Source organism: Neophocaena asiaeorientalis, unplaced genomic scaffold (assembly GCF_003031525.2).
Source record: "Neophocaena asiaeorientalis asiaeorientalis breed wild unplaced genomic scaffold, Neophocaena_asiaeorientalis_V1.1 scaffold82, whole genome shotgun sequence".
NCBI classification, from domain to species: Eukaryota; Metazoa; Chordata; class Mammalia; order Artiodactyla; family Phocoenidae; genus Neophocaena; species Neophocaena asiaeorientalis.
Window position 1 is genome coordinate 4,693,389 of NW_020173068.1, and position 25,147 is coordinate 4,718,535.

A 25,147-nucleotide genomic window follows, 5' to 3' on the forward strand; every position below is an offset into this window, starting at 1 on the left:
TTTCTTTTGCTACTGTAAAAAGTTACCAGATTTAGTGGCTTAAAACCTTCTGTCTCACACTTTCTGTGGGTCAGAAGTCTGGACTGTGTGGCTTAGCTGGTTCTTGGATACAGCTAAAATCAAGGTGTTAGTAGGACTGGACTCCTCTCTGCAGATTCCGGGGTTGGGGTGGGGAGAACCTGCTTCCAAGCTCAGTCAGGTTTGAAAGATCAGTCCCATGAGGCCGCAGAACTGAGGTCCCATTACTTGCTGACAGGGCTTGTTCTCAGCTTCTAAAGGCTGCCTACGTTCCCTGGCTCATGGCCCCTTCATCAACAGTGGGTTGAGTTCCTCTCAAGCTTCGAATCGGATTCTTCTCCTGCCTCTTCTCTCCAAAGCATCTCTTTTGCATTCCTCTTCTGCTTTTTAAGGGTCCATGTGATTACACTGGGTCCACCCTGATAATCCAGGATAATCTCCCTATTTTATGGTCTTTAATTCCATCTGCAATGTCCCTTTTGCCATGGAATGTAACATATTCACAGGTTCCAGGGACTAGGGCATAGATAGTTTTAATTTTTTTGCGGGGGGAGGGGGCGAGGAGGACGTTATTCTGCCAACCACAGTGCCTGTACTAAACATGTAAATTTTAGAATGAATCTTCTCTAGTTGACTCCTTGGAGGTCAGAGGGGGATGAAGCTACTCAAGAAGAAAACATTTGAAACAAGCCAAATGACTTGTCAAAGGTCACTGCGTCTGCTGTAGATTAAACCACCACCACCACCACCACCCCTTTGTGAAAAATCAGGTCAAACAATTTTTTGGTCGTGGAGGTGGGGTTCTTCCTTTCCCCCTATTGGGGTGAAGTTAGAAGCGGACAGAAGATTTAAAAAACATGCCTATTTCACCTTCTACAGTCTATTCACTTTGCAGGGTTTTGTTTATTGGACGTGCAAGTCTTCTGTGTGACGAGTGTTAGAAGCAGGAGCACTGAACTCCATGATGTTAGGCTTTGGCAGCACGTGTTGATCTTCCCTAAGCACTGCGCTAACACGAGGGAGTGGAGGGTATGCTTCCTCACCCTGGGATAACTTTCAAATGTGGCCATTGACCCTTCCTCCCTAATTTTAAAGAACTGGCCACTATCCAGTTTAGGACTGATTCTAGGAATGTTTCTGGACGTTGACTGGTTCAACAAATAGGCACAGAAAACATATGTGTTGGGTACTCTGGACATCATTTCATTTCATGCTCTGCAACCAAGGCTCAGAGAGGGTAAGTACAGTGCCCATTGCCCCTCAGCTGGTACCAATTATTAAACACTTGCTTTATGTCAGGAGCCAAATTATATGGACCTAATGTCATGGTCCCCCTTCACACTCTCTTCCAACCTGCCAGGTGTTTTATGTTGATTTTAATCTCAATAATGCTGTGAGGTATTAGGCTGATAGCCATGGAGTGGCTTAGCCAGAATTCCGGTCTAGGTCCGTTTGACTCCAGGTTCTGTGTTCCCTTCAGGATATTGCCTCTAAAAAGGCCTCAGGTGCATTCTGGTAAGTATGTCCCCAAAGTCCAAGCTCTTCACACAACCCGTAATCGTATCACCAAGTTCACCAGGTGGCATGAACGCTGTAGGCTGCGTGTGCAGCTTCTGCAAATAAAGCTTCTGCAAACACATAGCGGCATGAAAGCACAGGAGGAAATGGAGAACTGTCTAGGTTCATCAATCGTGAAATAACCGTTTTACTGGTATGAGTATCTTTTTGTCTCATTATTATGCGGCAGTGAGTCATTTAGGGGAGGACCAAAAGGGAAAGTCCTGTCTCTTGTTACCTACAAGAAGTGTCGGTGAAAACCGCTCAGACGGAGAGAGGCACAAAGTGGGCGCTGGAAGTCGAGCTACCAGTTCTCGATGCCCCCGCTCTACCCGCGTGGCGGCCCCAAGGCGAGAAGCGCCGAAGGAGTTAAACACAGCTCACGGTAGTGGGGCACAGGGCCACCGCCCCTTCCCAGCATCGCCTCCCAGAATGCCTCAGGCCCCCAGCCAGTTCCCGCACCTCGCGAGACTCCGCCCAGCCCCTTTCCCGAACGACTGTCCGGCCCCCTTCCTTACCGAGCTCTGCGCGGGGCAGAGGAAGGGAGGGGAGGGCGGAAAAGACGGGCCGCGGGGCACGCTGGGAAGTGTGGTCCAAGAGTTTCACTCAGCCATATTCTTCCGGAGCGGGGGAGGCCAGAGAGGCAGCCGGGACTACGACTCCCAGCCGCCCTTTCGGTTTGTTTTTGTTCAAAAAAAAAAAAACCCCACACTCCCCCTCCTCACTCTTCACACACACTCACACACACCCACGGCAGACACGCACACACCCGGGCGCCGAAGGGAAAGCCGCGTCTCGCCTTCCCGCCCCGCCGCCAGTCCGGTCTTGGCCTCGCAGTAGAGCGGGAAAGCGGAGGCCGGAGCCGTGACCTCTGACCCCGTGGTTATGCGGAGCCGCCGCATTCCTTAGCGATCGCGGGGCTACCTCCTTCTCCTTCGCCGCTAGCGAAGCCCTGCCCACTGTAGGAGGGGGCGGGCCACCCTTTCTGCTGGAAAGGGACAATCCCCCAAGGCGTTGGGTGGGGAGAGGTCCCCCGCCGGGTCGGAGGTGGCGCCTTTTTCTGCACGTCCCCCCTCTAAATTCCTGCGGAGGGGTCGAGCTGGCAGGCCGGCTCCTCCCCCTCCGGGCGGCGGGGCCCCCGCCTCCCCTCCCCCACTATTTGGCAGCTTCTAGGGGGTCTGGGGAAGCTTCGTTTATGCACTCGGGGGAGTTAGGTTTCCGGGAAGGGTCGGAAGCTCCTCCTTCGCTTCCTGGTGGGCAATGGGGTGGTGCGTTTGACTCCAGGGGTTGGAAAGAACCCCCAGTTTCAAGGACGCGAGTGGCATTTTGAGCTTTCGCAATCTAAACCAGGTGTGTGGAGGGAAGCAAATGCTTACTCCTAGCTTGAACCCTGAGCCTTGGTTCTCAAACTTTGGTGTCCTGTGGGGACACCTGGGGAGGTTGTTAGGAATGCTCATCCTAGGGCCCTACTTAAGACCTACGGAGTCTGAGATTCTGGAGTAGAGCTTGAATATCTTCATTTTAACCAGCTTCTCGGGTTGGTTGTAAAGCAGGTGGCCCACGTACCACACTTCTGAGATTCTGCTGACCGGACTTCGCAAGCTAGACTGGAAACAGGCACTCTGCAGAGAACTAACTACACTTTGCAAAGAATGTATGCGTGTGTTCTCTCTTCCTTAGTGTCCTGGTGCATGTATACATGAAGTGTTGGGCAAAGACCAAGTGTCTCTGAAGATAATACTCACTGAGGACTTAGCAAAGGAGAGAGTAATTTGAGTATTTGAAGCTGCCTTGTAATGGGTGTTGTGAATTTTCTGTTCTCAAAGTGTCAGAGGACTTGCAAGTGAAATATCTTCCTTTTGGATTTGCACCCACAAAGCTAAGACACTTTGAGACATGTTCTTATAAAATCTTGCTGATGACAGTAGTAACAGGTTATGCTTGTCTCAGAGATGTCACTTCCTCATAACTGTCACAAAGCAGGGTTATAGTGCAGATAGTATACTTGTCTCTTGACACCCTGTAGTTTATATGTAATTGCTGTAATTCACTTTTAATGATGAATGAAGCTCAACCTTCTAATCTTTCATTTTATTGGGAAGTAGGGTTCCTGCCTCAGAGGTGTTGTGCAAAAAAAGACAAATATGTGTTGGAGGTTTTCACAAATCTTTGGTACACCTTTTTTGTTCTTGGAGCCTGTAAAACTCAGTTATTGACTTAAAAGAACTAACTCTGTTTGGTTTATAGGGGAAATTAAACTGGTGTACCTGATCCTCTTCCCCAGGCATTTGTTGCCCAAGAAACAGAAGTAGCAATTAGTTTGTAAGCTGAAGTTTTGTGCTTCAGTTAATTTGTTTTGGTTTGGCATATGAAATTTGCAGATTTTGAAGTACCTAAATACTTTTTTCAGGTTCAGTCAGATTTGGAAGCTTTGTTTAGCTTTCAGGATCTCTTGGTAGTTTCAGGATTTCTCCATTGTTGCTTTACCTGAAGGAGAGTAGAGGAGAGCCAAAAGGACATGCTCTCTTTCTCCTGGAGGTTGAGTCTGTTCATTGAAATTCTCCTCTGAGTTTCTGTTCTGCAGGTGTTTATGACTCTGGGCACCACCAGGAAATTTGCTTGCCAGAGTTTTACTTGTTAGAGGTAGGTGAAAGTACCTTTAAATCCTGTGTTATTTATGTCTTGACAGAATTCTAAAGTCTGCTCGTCTCAAAGCTTTGTTGGCTCTTCCTAGTTGAAAGTCTCTAGGAATTTGGGGTCCACTCTTAAGCCTCTTTAGGTTCTTGAATTTACGGTGATCTGCACTCCAGTATCTAGGTTGCTATTTCTGTTTTATCATTGGCTCAACTCATGCTAGATTATCCCAGTAAGTTCTTTCTCTTCTTTTACTTCTGGTTCTTCATTAAAAAATAGTAAGTCCTACTTGGAATTACTTGTGGTGCTCTTAAACACATGAAAGATGACTTGTGGGTATATGGTGTGTAGTTTTGCCTGTCTTTTATTGTTTTTTGTTTAGCATTTTCTGTCCCTTTGGATGGGACTAGTTGGTGAGCGAGGGGGAACTTTTAGAGTTCTCTCCTCATTTGGGGAAAAAAAAATTGTTGTAACAAATCAAGTGCTGGAGAGTTTGTGAGGCTTAACACTGGCTAGAGAAAACCTTGACTCCAGTGAGCTATAATGATAGGGCAGTAGATTAGATCTAATTACTCTTTGGACAGGTGAATTTGGAGTGCTTGCAGTCGCGATCAGATGCACTTGCTTGGGGGCAGTTTCATATTGCTCCCAACCTTGCTCACATTGGTGGCTAAAGTGATACCAGGAACCCTTTTAAAACTATTTTGGTAGGAAAGAAGAGACTTCTGGACAATTTCAGTAGTGTAGTAAGCCCCAGGAGGTTGATTTTTGCAGCTGTTAATTATGTTGTTGAGAAGTAGATATTGTTCTTTCAAACATTTTGTAGTCTTGTTTTTCCTAGATGTAGGAGGTAGACTTTAGGGGGTTGGGTGGGTATAAATCCTCCTACTTGTTAGGAACAATTTGTTTGGGAGAAATAGCTGAGTGGATTTCCCTTTAGATTGAATGCCCTTAAATGGATTCTCCCTGGCTTTGAGAAACTCTTCATTGCATGCTTTATCTTTCACTTTGATTCATGACTGACCATTCTTACATCAAACATTTTTTTCCCTTTGAAGTTGGAGAAGAGATACTTTTTTTTTTAAGTATGCTTTAGAAAGACAGACTAGGGATAGAACAGTGCTGAATTGTTCTTATACGGAAAGCCGGAGGCATGTACAGTTTTAATAAAAGTGAAAACTTTGTATCTTTTGATGTAACTTCCCTTTAGAGATTTTGTTTGCTCTCTCTTAGATTCTCAGGCTCTTCCTGACTGCTGTTTAAATAATTGGTAGCTAATTTTTCAGAGTCATGCCTCTTGAAAAAAAAAAAAATTACCATACAAAAATTCACTAGCTTAGCTCACAATTAGTATCAAAGAAGTTATATCTGTGGCAGTGAACATTAGTAGCTTGTATTGTGGGTTTGTTCAAGTCAACACTGCTTAACTTGGCACTTAGGTTCTTGGAATACAAAGATGGATTAAGGTTTGCCCTTGAGGAGCTTATGGTTTTTCTGGGGATGGAGAAGGTCCAGACAGGTGAATAGAATTTCATTACAGGCATGGTAAGTGCCATCATAGATGTATAAATGGTAATAGACATCCTGGTTCCTGCTTATTGTCTAAGCATAATTATGAATAGCTCCTCCTTTTACTCTCAAGTGTCCTTCTTTGGAAGATAAATTAGCAGTGTTGTGCAACTATGGGGCCCTGAAAAGAGACATTGAACTGTCTGGCAGAGAGCAGAGAAAGCTTCCTGGAGGAAGGTGCTTTCCAAACTGAATCTTGAAGGGTGAGTAGGAGTTAGGCCTGTCACAGAGGACATAAGCAGGAGCTGGTAACAAGAAATAGGAGTGTGTGTGTTTATTTGCAGGGTGGAGAGTGTGGGAACTGGGTAGAACTACACATAGTTATTGGAACATAAAGTTTGTGGAGAGACAGGCAGAGATCAAATTGTGAGGGCCTTGTACGCCAGGCCAGCACACACCTACTTGGTGCCAGGCACTATAGGCACTCAGTACATTATCTCTAATCTCTACAACAACTCTGAGAGGAAGATCTCAGTATCCTTCCTTCACAAATGAAGGAACCTAGGCTTAGGGTGGGTAGGTAACCTGCCCAAGTTTAGAAGACCAGAATTTGAATTCCTTAGAACCAGGTCTGTCTGGTTCTAAAACCTGTGCTTTTCCAGTGGACTAGTCGTCTCTGGAAGCTTCAGCTTTCACTGTATATAATTAGGTTGCTGTTGAAGGACTTTAAATTGGGAAAGTGATTAGGGCAGGTTTATTTTGTTGGACTGACTGGGGCTATATAGCAGGGTAAGTTATGCAAAAACGGGGATTTGGTCTTTTTTTACTGGTGAATTTTTAGAATTGTCCCTAGCACAAAGTGAGTGTTTCACGTATTTGTTGAATGAAGGATGGCAGTGGAGTACGAATGAATTTGAGGAGAGCAGGGCTGGTTGCAGGGATATTAGCGAAAAGGCTATTGTGTCAGGTCAGGTCAGAAACTGGTGGTGGGAACTGGGGGACAGGTGAGAGTGAAGGGTGAAACCTGGGTTTCTGAATTAGGTGATGAGACAGGCTGCTGACCAATGAGAGGAATGTTAGAAGGCGGGGGTGGGGTGGGGTGGTTGAATTAGAGTAGGTGAGCATGTGGGACGTCCAGTACAGAACTGAGTATTTGGAGTCTGAAGCTTGGGAAGCAGTCCGCAGTCCAGGCTAGAGGTAGAGATTTGGGAGTTATCAGAATTTTGGTAGTAGTTGAAACTGTGAGAGATGATAATGACACCCAAGGAGAATGTAAAAACTGAACAGAGAGAGGCTAAGAATGGGACCATGGTAGAGGTTTTATTTCAGCAGCTACTCCTCCAAAACTTGACTTCCTTTAGTGCTCAGGGTTCATGATCTTCCACAGAGAGAACCTTCGCAGCAGTCCTGTGGGACTGTACATTTTACTTGTGACAGAGCAGTGCAGTACTTCGTTGTTACGGTTGTTAAATGACTGCAAGATGTTGGTGTGGTTTGGAGTAACCTCAGCAGCTGCACTGGTAGAGATGGTACAGAGATATTGACAGCCTCTCTTTTTTCCTCCCTGAGAAGAATAACATTTCTAAAACAACTCAGCTTTTTCAAGTGAGAGAGCTCTGGTTGCTCACTATGACCTTACTGCCAGGACTTAGTTATAGATGTCGCTAACATAAGTGGGATGTTCCATTTCTCATTGTTTGCTTGCACCAATCATATAGGATCACAGCATCATGTTGCCAAATGGCAAAATGTACTGTGGCAGTTAACAGAATTTCACAACCCAGTGGTACAAAAGCCATCATTTAAAAAATGTGGGTACTGGGAATTCCCTGGTGGTCCAGTGGTTAGGACTCTGTGCTTTCACTGCCAAGGGCACAGGTTCAGTCCCTGTTTGGGGAACTAAGATCCTTCAAGTGTGGCCCCCCCCAAAAAAAGATAAAAAAATATGGATACTAATCAAAGTTCCTTGGGAAAGAAAATCTAAATGCATTTCTATTTTTTTTTTTTTTTTTTTTTTTTTTTTGCGGTACACGGGCCTCTCACTGTTGCGGCCTCTCCCGTTGCGGAGCACAGGCTCCGGATGCACAGGCTCAGCGGCCATGGCTCACGGGCCCAGCCGCTCCGCGGCATGTGGGATCTTCCCGGACCGGGGCACGAACCCGTGTCCCCTGCATCGGCAGGTGGACTCTCAGCCACTGCGCCACCAGTGAAGCCCCTAAATGCATTTCTGTCTTATAATTTATTGCGTAGAAAACTATGTATTCTGTGGTTTAGCCGTATTAACAGCATCAAGTTAAGCGGTAATCAAGGTTGCTAAGGCCCCACATATCATAACATGTATGCTAAGAGGTTGTGTGTTTTCAGAATTGAGAATTAGAATATTTCATCTAATGGCAGTCACTTTCAGCAACTAGTTAGATATATGTGTGATTTGGTTTCAGAAGTAATTTTGTCTGTGGAAAGACTAAATTGTCAGCAGCGGTACCTCATAGCAGAATTGTAGCCCATGTTATATAGTGACGGATGTAAATGGAAGTTGCACACTGAAATCAGAACACTTCTATTTCTTCAGGTACTAGAAAACTACTCAGACGCTCCAATGACACCAAAACAGATTCTGCAGGTCATAGAGGCAGAAGGACTAAAGGAAATGAGGTTTGTATGGCTCTTGTTGCTTAATGTCAGGGTTTCACAGGACACGTGTCTTCCTGCACTCAGGCAGTGATATGAGAAAGTCCGCATGTGCATATATGTGTACATACATACATACACACACACACGTCTGGTGGTGGTGTGGAACTATCTCCCATGTTGTGTGTCCTCTGGGTGGAGGGTGGGAGTGGCTCAACATTCATTTGTTTTCATCAGAGGTTCAGTGGCTCTCCCTATCCTTGCTCTCCCATAAATTTCGACATGGAGCTTGTTTTTTGTGTAAGGAGTCAGCACATTTTCTCATGTACTCTGTTTTGCAAGTTTCAGTGATAGAGAAGGGACAGACTCTGATAGGCTCCATCGTGTCTAAAACTTCCCTCCTCTCTATACCATATCTTTGAAGTCCTTTGTTTTAGGATCAAAGAAGGGTGGTCTAATCACCATAAAATCCACTGGCTTTTTTCCCCCTACTGATTCTAGGCATTCATGATATGAGCATACTAAATTTGGAGGTGACCTTGATTTTCTTATCCTGTGATGTATTTTTCCTAGAGAAGCAACAGATTGGAAACACAGAAAGAATTGCAGGCACAAACAAAAATCAGTGCCTGTCCTGAATCCTTTCTCTCCTCACCCCAACCTTTTTTAAAATTAAAATGAAAGAGGAGAGCACAGCACAGTTCCTTCTCGGGATTCAGAACAGACAGCATATATTCTGCTGGTTAAGCTTTAGCTGCTTGAAATTGATCTTTTAGGAACAAAAGATCCTCACTTTCCAGTTGTCAGTTCAGACATTCTCTAGCTGACGTTTTGTGGGGAGGGAAGATCAGGATTGTCTAGATACATTCATTTAAATACTACCTATGCACTGTGTAGTGTTATAATTGTTTTTTTTTGTTTGTTTTGTTTTTATGTGCTATTTCCCATCATGCTGCTGTCTGCACTGCTGTTGGACCACTGTGCCTATAGAAGGTAAATTAGTCCCTTTGGGACAGATGGAGTTGAGAACCTAACTTGTTTCTGCTTCTAGCTCTTACAGGAATTATGAAGCAGTCATGGTGGCTCGTGATGAGTGAGCAGCTCTGTGATTTGTAGACAGAGGTATAGTGTGTAGGAGTCACACTGTTTCAAGAAAGACTCTGCCAGCATGCCTTTCCCCACTGTAGCAGAGACATTAGCACACCCACTTGATACTCCAGATTCTGCACAAGGTTTCTTTTAGAGATTGGTTCTTCGTGAAATTTTTTTTTTTTTTTTAGCATCCAGTGTGTTCCAAAGCTGAATAAGTAATAGGGTTTTTTTTAATGGCTTTTTTAGACTCAGAATTTATTTTTAACACTCTGCATAAATTAGGGCCTCTAATTCTGAAAAATGCTGAGAGGCTTTACTTGAGATATTTATATTTATTTAACATGCTGGGGAGAGGGAAGAGAAGGTGCACAGGTGAACCCTAGCACTAACATGCTAGCGCCAAACTCAGTTAATATTAATAATGGACATTTGTCTGTATTTTTGACAGCTTTTCTATTTTAAGATTTAGTAAGTAGTCGCTAACTCACGTGAGTTGTCATTGTTTTGCGACCTACTGTTGTAGCAGGGACCATGATATAACTTAATATGCTATCTCTTTTTTTGGTTTAATGTTGGAGCATTATTGGGAACTAAATCCATTTGACTTTTTATATTCAAATTTAAATGATTGCTCCTGGGTAGATATAAAATAAAACCCATCTTTCCCCCTTCCCAACTGAGAAAAAGCAAATGAAATACTGTTCCTTTTGTGTGTTTATTAGAAAATGTTAACTGGAAAAAAAAAATTGTGCTTATTTTCTTGGGACAGCACCAGTGATCCTGTGGTTTTTGTGTTGAAAATGTTATGTGGCAGTTTCTGAGCGTGATACGCAGGTTGGAATATAGATGCTAGGAAACTCTCGGTTTTGTTTTTAATTAACATTAAAATTTAATTTAAATATTTTGGGTAAATAAAAATATTGGGTAATTTTTTTTTTCAAAACTCCTGAGTGTACCTGAAAAATCATTGTGTAGTGTTTCTAAATTTCTTGAGAGTTTGGTTCATATTGTCAAAAGGCACTAAAGAATTGTCAGGTATGGAGTGGAGACATCAGATAGCATGTCTTATCCCAGAGCTCTCTGGGTGTGATTTATGTGAATTTCATTTGTTGCTCTTTTGCCACTTTCAAAGTAGAATTCTTGTCATGCGATGTTTTCTTTTATATTTCTTCCTCTTTTTCTTGATTTAAGAGTGAGTTAAAGGGTATTAGAGCTTTGAGTAGGTAGACATATTGATTTGTATGACCACCTTCCATCCTTGTATGTTTTTACAGTGGGACATCCCCTCTTGCATGTCTTAATGCCATGCTACATTCCAATTCAAGAGGAGGAGAGGGGTTATTTTATAAACTACCTGGCCGAATCAGCCTTTTTACACTCAAGGTAAGTAATATAAACTCTACTTTAGTGCAGTGGTTCTTCAGCTTTTAGTGTTCCTAAGGATCACTGGTAGGTCTGGAATGTGGCCCATGAATTTGCATTTCTAATAGGCAGGCAGGTGATGCTGGTGCTGTTTTTCTGAAATGGCGCATTGAGATGTTCTAGTGTGAACAGAGTATTAGGAATTATTTAGTCATATCAGCTATTGTGTCTGTATTCAGTTTTTCCTTGTTTATATCTGCAGATTGTATGCAATAGTGGGATAAGTATGTGTGGGGGTAATTGCAAATGTGCCTTAATTATAGTTTTGTCTGTAATAATATGTGAAGGGTAAATTACTGGACAGCCAAGTAAGACCTAGTCTATGGAAAATAACTGCAATGTGAAAATACTTGTGGAAATTCAAAAACTCAGCATTTACCAAGTGACACTAATTACAAAGCAAGAGAACTTAAATCACGTTCAGTTCGTAAGCTTAAACAGAGCTGAAATGAACAAGCTAATTATTTTTCTATGATTTGTGATATACATCATTTAAACCAGGGATTGGCAGATTTTTTTCTGTTAAGGACCAGAAAATAAATATTGTAGGTTTTTTGGGCCACACTGTCTCTATCGTAACTATTCAACTCTGCCACTGAAGCAGGAAAACAGCCACAGAGAATGCACAAACGAATGGGTGTGATCCAATAAGACATTATTTATAAAAAGAAGCAGTGGGCTAGATTTGGCTTGGGGGTGTAGTTTGCTGACTCCTAATTTAGACATAGTTGACCTCTTGATGGTGAGAAACTGCAAATTTGATGCTGATCCTTATAATCTTCCATAATGTCGTTATAAATTGCAGTAGTCCATAAACAGACTTTTCTCTTTTAGTTTTGTTTTTGATAGACTTGTTTTCTTTAATTAATTAAAAATTAAACACTCGAACAAATACCAACTATATAACCTGTGGTCATAAAACTTGATCTTTAAGTACACATCAGATGTACCTTATGTTCAGATATCTGTGCTGTTCTCTGTGTTGTTTTTATTTGTAGTATTTCAGACTTTAAAAGGCAGCATAATGTAATGTCAGAAACTGAGCCTTGGAAGAGTCAGAACCCTGAATTCAAAATTTAGCTTTGTCACCTGGGACAGATTTAACCCCTCTTTATGGTGGTGTATGCATCCCTGACAGTCAGTCCTTAATAAATGGTACCCTTTATGATACTCCTTTAGGTTCCTTATCCTTAATTGCTTGTTAATGGCATTTTTCTATTATATATTATTAAATATATTGTAATTATAGGTAATTATATATAGTTGTGTGGATTATATGTGTTACAAATGTGCCAGTTAATGGAACATTTCTCTTTTAAGAGGGAGAAGAAATACCTATTTCTATGGATACCTTAAGGATAGGAATTGAGTTTCATTTGTCCTTGTAATTTGGCTCTGGGCAGAATTTTTGGCATAGTCCATGTTTAATAAATTAAAAAAAAAATAAATGTATTTACTTATTATTTTGGCTGCATTGAGTCTTCGTTGCTGCATGCGGGCTTTCTCTAGTTGCGGTGAGTGGGGGCTACTCTTTGTTGTGGTGCGCAGGCTTTCTCATTGTGGTGGCTTCTCTTGTTGCGAAGCGTGGGCTCCAGGCACATGGGCTTCAGTAGTTGTGGCACGTGGGCTCAGTAGTTGTGGCTTGTGGGTTCTAGAGCGCAGGCTCAGTTGTGGCACACAGGCTTAGTTGCTCCGCAGCATGTGGGATCTTCCTGGACCAGGGCTTGAACCCGTGTCTCCTGCATTGGCAGGCAGATTCTTAACCACTGCGCTACCAGGGAAGTCCCTGGTAGACTTTTAGCCTGGTTGATTATCCGTGCGTGCTATCCGTGCATGTCTCTTTTAACATTTTGACCTGTTAGAAAGCGATATGTGCAAATGCAACAGAAAGTAAAATGCAGCAGGGGAAGTGAAGGTAGCCCATAAATTCTGCGATTTGTAACCTAAATGATAATTTATATGAATAATATTTGAAAAAATTGGATTATAATTTCCTTATAGCTTTACTGCTTGTTGTATTCAGTTAATATATTTGCCATGATGGTATTGATACATACAGGCACACCTTATTCTCCACCACTGCCCCCGCCCCTCCCGGGGCTCCTTGAGAGTCTGAAGTGTCGATTAGTCTTATTAATTGCCTCATTATCACAACACTATCTTCCAGAAGTTGTCCACGCATTTACTTTATTGTTATTTGGGAATGGGTAAGAAAGGATACCAAAAATCTGAACCAGCTGATTACCATCCTATCCTCATCACCCGAGGACCCAGGTCTGCTGAATAAAGTACAAGGTGGTGCATTTTTTCCTTTCTTATCCTCATTTGAAGAAATTTCAAACCTACAGAAAAATTGGAGTACTACACCGAACACCCCACCTATCTTGCTTTCTTCCTAATTGTTACAAGTTTGCCACATTTGCTTTATCCCTCTCTACATATATATGCTTTTTTTCCCAGAACCATTTAAAAGTGTTCAACTAGTACTGGTACTTCACCTTTACATATCTTAGAATGTATGTCTTAGGAGCAAGGACATTGTCTTACATAACCACAATACCATTGTCATAGTCAAGAAACTTAATGATACAGTAGTATATAATATATAGTCCATATTCAGTTTTTTTCTAGTTCTAAAAATATTCTTTCTTTCTTTCTTTCTTTATTTTTGGCTGTGTTGGGTCTTCGTTGCTGCACGCAGGCTTTCTCTAGTTGTGGTGAGCGGGGGCTACTCTTCGTTGTGGTGCGCGGGCTTCTCATTGTGGTGGCTTCTCTTGTTGTGGCTCATGGGCTCTAGAGAGTGCAGGCTCAGTAGTTGTGGCTTGCGGGCTCTAGGCACGCAGGCTTCAGTAGTTGTGGCGCATGGGCTTAGTTCTGCGGCGTGTGGGATCTTCCCGGACCAGGGCTCGAACCCTCGTCCCCTGCATTGGCAGGTGGGTTCTTAACCACTGCACCACCAGGGAAGTCCTGTGGCATTTTTTTGGTCTGTTTTTCTCATGTGTTAAGGAGAAGCATGTGCAGAATGGCTTGGTATTTTTCTCCCCACTGCTTGGAAATCTCTTCTAGTGGGCCATCAAGGTCAGAAACCATGTGGTTTCACTACTTAGTTGAAAATAGGAGTTTTTTCAGTTCTGAATACATTTGTGTGGACTTATCTATGGTTACCAAAGCTTTACGGATAAGCTGGAGTCTTTGGGGGCATGCCACAGGGTTTCTTCTCTGATAAAAGTTGTTCTGGGTAATGCGATGGTACATTTGACACTATATGTAGATGCTTGCATCAGGCCTTAGAATTAGTACTCAGGGATGTGTGGGATAGATGAAATCTATCCATGCTTTGAATTCTTGTTTTGAATTGCTTTTCTTAAGCGTTTCCTGAAGTCAGCTGTCAGTGTCCATCATTGCCTGGTTAGAGGTGGGATTTATATTGTTTTTTACACTTGGAATTTCCCATCCTTGTAAAACCAGTGAGAGCTCCTTTGTAGTGTTCTACATTTTTATGACTGTCATGCTGAACTACTTTGCTTTTGTGACTAGGTGTCTGTGTCATTGGTGAGTTTAACCTGGGTTGTGAGTTGTCATTGCAGCACTCACTGTCAGTCACGACTGCAGTCATCTGAACATTGTTCAATTTTATTGTGGAATGATGCTCAAGTCAAAGTGTCATGGCCATCTGCACTTTATTATACCTTATGTAGTGATATAGGGCTCAGCCTTAGGGGGGTCCTTTAATTCAATTAACAAGTCCAGTTGAATCTTTTTAGTATGTAGAATATATATTTTTAAAGTATTAAAAAATCTTCTTGGTAAAAAAATAAATGACTACACTTAAAGTATCCATCCATTAAAATTCACTGTTTGCAAATGAAAGAAAAGCAAATGGAGGACGAGAAGGAGGTAATTTTTGCAGTTTCACAATGTTATTTATAGATCTACAATTAAGTTTTTCACATACAACTCCACACTTGCAGTGATTCCAGAACTATTTATATTACCATTAAATACTGAGGAGACTTCCATACAGTCAAATCATAGAGTCTGTCATTTGCGAGGCAGGACCAGAATCCATTTTGATTTTTGATAGGTACGCATCAAGCAAAGTGGGCTTCTAAAAATGCAAGTCATATCATCCACTATCCTGCTTGGCCCTTGCCTACCTCTTTGATCTTTCCTGGCACCTTCTCCTTGGTCATTATACTTCAGCCACCCTGGCCTTCATTTACTCTGTTTCTCAAAGGCCCCAAACTTGTGTCCACCTCAGAGCCCTTGCACTTGCTAGCCCCTATGTCTGGAAAGCTCTGGGGTAACTTCTTGTCATTTGGTTGTTAGTCCAGAAGTACCTTCTCAGTGAGGCTTTCTCTAACGGTAGTTCCAATTCCACAACATTATGAGGGTTTTGGTTGTTTCACAGTCCTACCTTGTTTGTTTGATTACTTGGTTATCATTAGCCTCCCTCCACTTGAATGTCAGTGCAGGGACTTGGTTTTCACTGTATCTCCTGTGTCTGGCAAATAGTACATAATGTAATAAATATTGGCTGAATGGAAAGTAGAAGATAGCATCATCAATACCTTAAGCCAGCTAGTTCTCCTTGTCGTCTCCCTTTCTTTTATATGTTTTATTATAGAATATGCATACTCTGGGTTATTTTTTCTTCTCAGCAAGGTAACTTCTAAGAACCCTTTTTTTTTTTCCTTGCTCTCTTTAGAGCAATTCTACGTTAATCTGTGAAAGAATCTGCTGACACTAGAAATAAATCTTGGGACTTCCCCAGTGGTCCAGTGGTGAAACTCCACGCTTCCAGTGCAGGGGGTGTGGGTTTGATCCCTAGTTGGGGAACTAAGATCCCACATGCCATGCGTGGTGTGGCAAAAAAGAAAAAAAAGAAATAAATCTTTCCCAGGCTGAGGCCATAATGTGGTTCTTCAAATTGCTGAAGGCAGAAACTGAGCCATTCGAAACAGTTTGAATGTTTTAGGTATCTTTTAGGTATCATGTTATTCTTTTTAGTTTTGAACTTTGGTCATCATCTTTGTTAGAAAAAAGAATTTCTTTCATATAAAATGGTAGTGACGTTTTTAGATGATGTCTTTTATAGTCCGTGTTAGCTTTATCAAATATATGATCATCTTAGTGCGTAGAATTCTAGAATTTTAGTGTGGAAGGGGCTCTCAAATCATCCGGTTCATTTGCATTTTGCAGGTAGAAAACTGAACTTCTAACAGATTAGGTTTACCCATGACCGTGTGTCCTTGCAACAAATGCATTTGGCCAAGTTGGGACTAGAACCCACGGCCCTACCTTTTGAGTTTGATTTCTTTTCATTATGCCAATTCAGAATAAAGAGTTTTTCTTCAGGTTTTAGGATCTTTGGTTACTTCATCTTTTTAAAGCATCTTATGAGTTCCTTGATACTTCTCAGAATGTTAGTTTTATTCTCGTAATGAAAATTCTTATAATTGTTAAGCAAAAGTAGCTTTTCATGTCCTTAGATGTGTACTCTTCAGTTATGGGCGGTTGGTTTGAATTTCTGCCCTCTGCATTGATCATACCGGCATTTCTGATCGTGGTCATTCTTTTCTGTACCAGAGTGAGTGGTATATGGTGGTAGTAAGAGCACTGGAGTCAGCTTGAGGTCTGGGGTCCAGCATAGTGCCTCAGGTCCTATGGAATATCTCCATTTATACTTCTTTGTCTCTAACACTGAGAAGTTGAAATAGATTGGTCATTTAAATACTTCAGGTGTAAAACCTTTCATATCATGAAATGGAGCTGCATGATGTAGATGACTGTGAAACTGCTCTGGTTGAAACAAGCATGAAGACCCCGCTTCTCCATCTGTCGTGGATTCTGCCATCCCTATCCCATTCCCCAAGCACCCAAGGCATCTTTCCCAGACCCAGGAGCTCTGTTGAAAACCTCCTAGAGTGAAAATTCAGTGAAGATCCTTCCTGTGCTCACATTTTAGCATCTAGACTATTTTGTGTGAAAAGTAAGTCGGCCCTGGATATTTTTCTTTCCTGTTCTTTTGTGACGCATTTGGTATTTACTGGAGGCTGACTGTTTTATTACAAACCCTTTCCCACTCTGTACTGCATAGAAGGCCTACTTAGTAGAGCAGTACCATTTACTCTGGTTAGTGGTAGCAGTAGTTTGGTCTTGATGGAGGCTTTGACCCGTCATTTGGTAAAAGTTTCCTTATTGGAGTAATTCTCAAGGGCCACCTGGATCCACCTTTGAAAAATGGGGTATTCTGTTGTCTGACAGGATATTCAGCAAGCTCAGGGAGAAAAGAGAACTTGATTGTTAATGGAGCCCTGGTTAGACTCTGGTTTGCCTAAGAGGTGAGCAGCCTTTTGTCCTGCTACCTCCTGAAGTTCAAAGCCCTGTAAGAATGAAGTGGTAAATGATAAAGGTCAGGGAACAGAGGTTTGGAAAGCACTACCACTGGAATTCTTTTTTGTAGCTTAGAGGGGTGGGCAGGATGATAATTTCAAGGTTTCTAAAGCAGTATATATATATATTTTAACAAAAAGGTTATAAACATTTTTTAAGTGTGATTTTAAAGCATCAGGGTTCTAGGAAAATGAGGAGCTTGTATGTACTTCAGGCTTCCTTGGGACTGTGTGAAAAAATGCTTAAACTTTTCTGTGGTCAGCCAGTATGAAAACTGCGTTTGATCTCTTCTCAATCCTTCACATCAGACTTTTGGGGAGGGTTGTTTGAGGAACTTGTTTGGTGGCAGAAAGTTGCTTCTTATTCTAGTTTACATAATCTGGTGGAGAAGATGGAAACTGCTGCTTAATCGAGTGCTAACTGTATTCCAGACAGGCATCGTACTGCTCACCTTGGTCTCTTGAAACATAAATGTGTTTCCTACTCCTGTACTAATGGGGGAAGCAGCCTGAGAGAGTTTAAGTAAATGGTATGAAGTCACCTTTTTGGTTATTTGAGAGGTTGGTATTTAACACACGGAGGACAGGTCAGGATATTCTAAGTTTCTCCCAAATGAGTTGGCTCTTAAATATGTGAGATGCATTCTCAAGGTTCTGAGAGAATGACTTCAAATTCTTTGTGCATCATGAGGCAGGAGAAGAATAGGGAGCCAAAAAGATGTCTGTGTTCTTCTGGAAGCTGCTGTCTTCTTTGATTCAGTTGTACTAGATGGGCTTCGAAATGTGTGCTTTTCCAGTCAGGTAATCCTTTTGTTTTAGTTTTCTCTTTGGCTCTTTATGCCAGCTTTTCTTTGGTAAATTAACTCCTGACAATTCTTTTAAAACTCCTTATTTTTTTTTTGGTCTGCATTTCCACTGCCACCTTAGTATAAGTTATCCTTGTACGCTAGCTACTGAAATAGCTCCTGCCTGGTCTACTTGCTTTCACTTTTGCCTCCTTAGAATCCAGTTTGCTCTTTTGTAATCCACAAAGCAGCCAGGGGGGTTTTTTAAAAAACAATTTGATCATGACACATCTCTGTTTGATTCAAGTCTGTGGTTTCCTATGGTGTTTACCAAAAAATCCAAACCTTGCTCAGCCACACTGCCCTTCTTTCAGTTCTTTGAATTCCTTAAGCTCTTTCCAGTTTTAGGGTCTCCTATTTGGAACTCTCTTCTCTCCACTTCTGCCTGGCTCAACTTAATGGGTATCAACTTAAATCTCAGTCCCTTAGAGGAGCCTTCTCTCTAAATTGGGTTTTCCTGTTGTGCCCTGAACTTTACTTCTTTTCACTTACAACTTTATAATTATATAATTATTTGGGTGATTGTTTGATGTCTCTCCTGACCAGGTCTTAGGGCAGAGAATCTGTATTATTTTGTTCTGGGCTATATCCTCAGCATCTCTCATAGTAGGTGCTTAAAAGTGTTTGTTAGATAAATGCAGTGGAAAAAGCATAGAAGGAGGTTGTTATGACTTGATTGGTAGCAGTTCTCTATGCCAAACAGTAGAATTGGTTCAGAATAGTAATTGTTAGTATTAAAATTGAAACATGTAGTACAGAATGTTTATCAGGATCTCTTTTTCAGGGAATGGAGTGTTTGAAAACCTCCAAAGTGTAAGCTTTGTTTTCTCAAAAGAAAGAAAAGGTAATGTCCAGTGTTGCCTTTGAAATCTAGTGCCGTATTGATTCCTGAGATTCTGTGTTTGCCTGCCTTCTTTTTTCTATTGCCTCTCCCTGAAAACTTTTAGGATCTTATTTCCATGATTATATGCTTTAGTGTGGGTCTTTTTGCACTCTGCGTGTCTTACTCAAATGTCTGATGATTTTTGGTTGAGGGCTATTCTTGACTCTTAAATATTAGCGGGAAGTTCAGTGTATTGTGGTTTTGTGGCTTCACTTGTCTCCTGCAGCAGTAGGTACTGGTTGTCACTTAGATGTATGGTACTGGAGTAGGGGTGCCCATCTCCTCCTAATGTAGACTTAGCAATTCCCATGTTCTCAATTCCATACCTCATCCTTGTCTGCCATGTACCTGGTTTAAGTTCTGAGCCTTTCTGGAATTTAGGGGATGAATGTGCTTGGGTCTTTTCAGTATCTCCTAGATTACTGTAGTAGCTTCCTAACGTCTCCTTACTTTGCTCTTGCCACCCTCCTCAACACTGGAGCCAGGAAATTTTTTTAAAAGCTCATGGAGGGGCTTCCCTGGTGGCGCAGTGGTTGAGAGTCCGCCTGCCGATGCAGGGGACACGGGTTCATGCCCCGGTCCGGGAAGATCCCACATGCCGCTGAGCGGCTGGGCCCGTGAGCCATGGCCGCTGAGCCTGCACGTCCGGAAAGACTGTGTCATTCCTCCCACCCCGCTTCACTCAGGGTAAAGGCCAAAATCCTTAGAGTTGCTTGCAGTGCCCTTTCGCCATCTTCGTCCCACCCTCACTCCCATCTCTCTTCCTCTTACTCTCTCCCCTTGTTCACTCTGCTTGACAAACACAGTGGCTTCTTTGGTGATCCTTTAACATGCTATCGCTATTCGTCTCCAGGATTTTGCCTGTGCTGCTTCAGCTGTCTGCAGTGCTTTCCCCCAAACACCTTCATGCCTTGCTCCCCCACCTCGTTCAGGTCTGTGCTGGAATTGCACCCTGATGCCTCCACACCGCATAGCTCTCCCAGTCCCCCTGTTCCCTGCCTTACGTTTTTTTTCTTGGTATTTATCACTGTGTGATATACCATATTATATATGTTTTGCTTTTTGTTATTGTATGTCTCCTTTGACTAGAACTAGTCCTCTAGGGGAGGAGTTTTTAATTTTAGTTAATGCCGTCTCTTCAGCCCCTAGGAAAAAAGTAGGTACTCAGTATTTGTGTGAGTAAATGAATCATAGTTTATTTCTTTTAATTTGGTAATATAGTGAATTAGTTCAGTAGAATTTTTTTCCAGTGCTCAAGCATCCTTGTATTCCTAGGATAAATGTCACTTTGACATGGTTTTCTTTTAAATAACATGTCATTGGATTTAGAGTATGAATAATTTATTTAGGATTCTTAAATCTGTGTTCATAAGTGACCGATCTGATATTTTGATTTCAAACCTTGCCGTGTTTTGGTATTAAAACAAGCTGTGCTGTTTTCCCTCCATTGGTTTTTGCAGTAGTCTCTTTAAGACAGAGATTATTTGGGGTTTTTTGGTAGAACATGCCTATGAAGGCTACTGGGTGTGATGTGTCTTACTTTGAGAATATGTTGTTTTTAACTTTTAAAAATTGTGAAATATATAAACTATACAAAAGAGAATATATGCAAATTTTGTTATTTTAGATAACAATAACTGAGAAATAAACTGCAGACTGTATCCACCAGCCAGCTCAAGAACAGAACATCCTCTGCACCCTTTGAAACCTCTGCGCAGATCCCTTTCTCTCCCTGTGGGAGATAACCACTGTTCTAATTTTCATATTAATCATTACCTTGCTCTTATTTCCAGGTTTATCCACATGTGTATGTATTGCTGAACATGCCTTTAAAATACCTTTATGTGAATGGAATCACGTTGTATGTATTTTTCTCTCACTTGCTGCTTTGTGCTTATCATTTCTGAGCTTGATGTGTGTTGGTGCATTTAATTGAAATACGTCATATTTTCTGCTATATGCTGTCTTATGGTGTGAATATTCCGTGATTTCTTTGTCCATTCTGCTCTTGGTGTGCATTTGGGTTGTTTCTAGTTCTCGCTGTAGCAAACACTGCTGCATTGAATACTCTTGTACGTCTCTTGGCGCATGTGTTCGGTAGCTTCTCTAGGGTGTGTACATTGCTAGGAATGGGACTGACCAGGAGGTTTTGCACCTAATCATCATGACTAGGTAGTACAGCTGTTTTTCGTATGTAATCGTATGAATTTGTAAAGTAATCGTATGAACTTACATTGCTTTCGTAGTACATGAGAATTCCTGTTGTTCCACAGCCTGAGTATTGTGGGTGTAAATTAGTATTTTTGTTCTGTTTTTAAAATACGGTATCATTTACCTACAGTAAAATTCACCCATTTTGATGTACTAGTATGCAGTGTACTAGTGTACAGTTCTATGAGTTCTTTTTAAAATTCTTTTTTTTTTTTAGTTCACATTTGTTTTGACATTTTATTTGGCATTTTAACAGTGCTATTTAAAGGTATGCCATACGTGTCTTGAATGCAGTTGCTCCAGTAAATGCTTTTGTTAAAACATGCATCTCCCTCCCCTAAAAATTCAGTTTTATATTTATATACAGTAAAATTCACCCTTTTCCGGTTATAGTCCTTTGAGTTTTGACAGACACATACAGATGTGTAACTGCCACCATAATTAAGATATAGAACAGTTCCATCACCCCAGAAACTACCCCCTTGCTTTTTTGCAGTCAGTTCCTCTCCCGACCCCAGCTCCTGGCCAGCCATTGATTTGTTTTCTATCCTTGCAGTTATGCCTTTTCCAGAATGTCATATAAATGGATTTATACATTATGTAGCCTTTTGAGTCTGGCTTCCTTCGCTTAGTGTGAGGTATCTGAGATTGAGCTATCTTGTAACGTACAGTATAGTTCCCCCTTACCCGAGGTTTCACTTTCTGCAGTTTCAGTAACTGGTGGTCAACTGCAGTCTGAAAATACTAAATGGAAAATTCCAGAAGTCAACAATTCATAAGTATTAAATCGCACACTCTACTGAGTAGTGTGGTGAAATCTTGAGCCATCCTGTGCTGTCCCGCCTGTGATCACCAACCATCGACATCATCTCCTCCTGGCATCCAACCACTGATGTTGTCATGGCTCAGTGATCTAGGGTTACCTGGAGCAGATGATCTTCCTCTTGAAGAAGGTCAGTCGTAGCCTAACACTACGTCACAATGCCTACATCATTCACCTCACTTCACCTCATCATGTAGGCTTTTTATCGTCTCATATCATCACAATAAGAAGGGTGAGTACAGTATAGTAAGATCATTGTGAGACAGAGACCACATCTACAACTCTTACTATAGTTCTATTTTATTATTGTTGTTGTTAATCTCTTACTGTGCCTAACTTATAAACTTTATCATTGGTGTGTATGTATAGGAAAAAACGTAGTATGTATATATAGAGTTCGGTACTATCTCAGTTTCAGGCTTCCACTGGGGGTCTTGGAACATATTCCCCATGGATAAGGGGGGACTACTGTATATCAATAATTTGTTCCTTTTTAGTGCTGAATAATAAATATCCCATTGTATGGATCTACCATGTTTTGCTTATCCATTCCTCAGCTGATGGACGTTTGGATTGTTTTCTTCTTTGGACTACTAAGAGTAGTGCTATGAATATTTGTAGACAAGTCTTGTGATAAACGTTTCAATTCCTCTTGGGTAGATGCCTAGGAGTGGAATTGCTGAGTTGTGTTGTAATTACTGTTTACTTTTCTAAGAAACAGCCAACCTGTTTTCCAAAGTGGCTATATAAGCTTACATTCAAGTTTTTTGTTCTTCAGTAAAATTTTTTCTTTTTTCCCCCGGCAGTATTATTTTTTTCCTGAAGTCTATTTTGTTATTGATATAACCCATCCAAATGTCTTATAATTAGTTGTTTTTTTTTTTTGCCGTACGCGGGCCTCTCACTGCTGTGGCCTCTCCCGTTGCGGAGCACAGGCTCCGGACGCGCAGGCTCAGCGGCCATGGCTCATGGGCCCAGCCGCTCCATGGCATGTGGGATCCTCCCGGACCAGGGCACGAACCCGTGTCCCCTGCATCGGCAGGCAGACTCTCAACCACTGCGCCACCAGGGAAGCACTATAATTAGTTTTTGCATGGTATATTTTTCCATCCTTTTGCTGTTAACCTGTCTATGTCTTTCATGTTTAAGGTTTCTTTATATTTTTAGTTGGATCTTATTTATTTTTATCCAGTCTAATAATTTCTACCTTTTAATTAGGATGCTTGGACCATGTACATTTAGTGTAATTACTGATAAGGTTGGATTAAGTCTTCCATCTAGCTCTTTGTTTTCTCTTTGTCCTATTTTCCTTCTTTTCTTTTCCTGCCTTTTGGATTGAGTATTTTTATTTTTTATTCATATTGCTTTGAGACATTTATTTATTAAAAATTTTTAATTGAAGCATAGTTGATTTACAGTGTTTCAGGTGTACAGCAAAGTGATTCAGCTATATATATATACATATATATCTATTCTTTTTCAGATTCTTTTCCATTATAGGTTATTACAAGATAATGACTATAGTTCCCTGTGCTATGCAGTAGACCCTTGTTTATCTATTTTATATATAGTAGTGTGTATCTGTTAATCCCAAATTCCTAATTTATCCCTTCCCCCACCACCTTACCCCTGGATTGAGTATTTTTGTTGTTTTTTTTTTTTTTTTTTTTTTTTTTTTTTTTATGGGATCTTCCCGGACCGGGGCACGAACCCGTGTCCCCTGCATCGGCAGGCGGACTCTCAACCACTGTGCCACCAGGGAAGCCCCCGGATTGAGTATTTTTAATATTCCCTTTTATCATCACTGTTAGCTTATTAACTGTATCTGTTTTTTCCCCAGAGGTTGCTTTATTATTTACAAAATGCATCTTTAACTTCTCACAGACTACCTTTAAATAGTATTATATATTTCACGTAAAATGTAGCATCCTTGTGATGCTCTTCTTCCATTTACCCCCTCCTAGTCTTTGTGCTATTCTTTTCATACATTCTACTTCTATATAGGTTATACACGTCACAAAGCATTACTACTTTTGCTTTAAACAATTCTTATAAAGAAATTTAAAAATGGGGGGAAAAGTCTTATTTTACCCACATATTTACCATTTCTAGTGTTCTTCATTTCTTTGTGGAGGTCCAGGTTTCCATTTGTTACTGTTTTCCTTCCTTCTGAAGAACTTTAACAGTACTGTGGTGCAGATATGCTGTGACAGATTCTCTCAGCTTTTCCTCGTGTGACAACGTCTTTATTTTGCCTTGAAGGCTATTTTATCTAGATACATTGAAAGGTTCCCACCCCCACCCCCAGCATTTTAAAGATGCCAATCCTTTGTTTTCTGGTTTGCATAGTTTCTGATGAAAAGTTTGTGGTAATTCTTATATGTGTCCCTCTTTTTTCTGTTGCAGCTTTGAAGATTTTTCTCTGTATTATAGGTTTTGACAATTTGATTATGAGGTACCATGGTGAACTTTTCAGATCTGTGGGTCAAATTTGAAATATTTTCAGCCATTTTTTCTTTAATTTTTTTTCCTGTCGTCCTGTTTCTTCTGGAAAGACGTGTGTTTGACCACTTTATATTATACCACAGGTCACTGATGCTCTGTTAATTTTTCCAATCTTTTGTTTCTGTGCTTCATTTTGAATACTTTGTTGCTACTGATCTTTTCTCCTGCAGTATCTAATTTGCTTTTAATCTGATCCAGTGGATTTTTCATTACCGATAATGTATTTTTCATCATTAGAAATTCCTTTTTTTTTCTTATTTTATATCTTCCTTTTTTCTCATTGTGTTCATTCTTTTAATCCTTGATCATAGTGCATGCATTTATGGTAGCTCTTTTAAGTCTTTGTCTACTAATTCCATCTCTGTCATTTCTGGGTCTTTTGCTGTTGACTCTTCTGCTTGTGAGTCATATTTTCCTCCTTCTTGGCGTATCTAATAGTTTTTGTTTGGATGCTGACAATGTGAATTTTACAATGTTTAGTGCTACAGTCTATCTTCCTTTCAAGAGTGTTGGGCTTTATTTTGGCAAGTCATTAGGTTACTCCCTTTGGATTAGTTTACTCCCTTTGAGGCTTGTTTTTTGAGCTTTGTTAGGGCAGATCAGAGTAGCCTTTTCTGTAAGG

At 41.2% G+C, this 25,147-nt stretch overlaps 1 protein-coding gene across 1 annotated transcript in view; it reads left to right on the forward strand.

Annotated features, from left to right (window-relative positions):
- Nucleotides 1-4,153: 4,153 nt before the first annotated feature.
- The window catches only part of ASXL1 (ASXL transcriptional regulator 1), a 70,160-nt gene continuing 49,166 nt past the window's right edge, over nt 4,154-25,147 (forward strand). The window contains exons 1-4 of the mRNA XM_024742934.1: nt 4,154-4,218; nt 8,291-8,373; nt 9,340-9,342; nt 10,716-10,824. Of these exons, the coding sequence (XP_024598702.1) occupies nt 8,318-8,373; nt 9,340-9,342; nt 10,716-10,824 (168 nt within the window). The 5' untranslated portion in view covers nt 4,154-4,218; nt 8,291-8,317. The remainder of the gene's footprint in view (nt 4,219-8,290; nt 8,374-9,339; nt 9,343-10,715; nt 10,825-25,147) is intronic.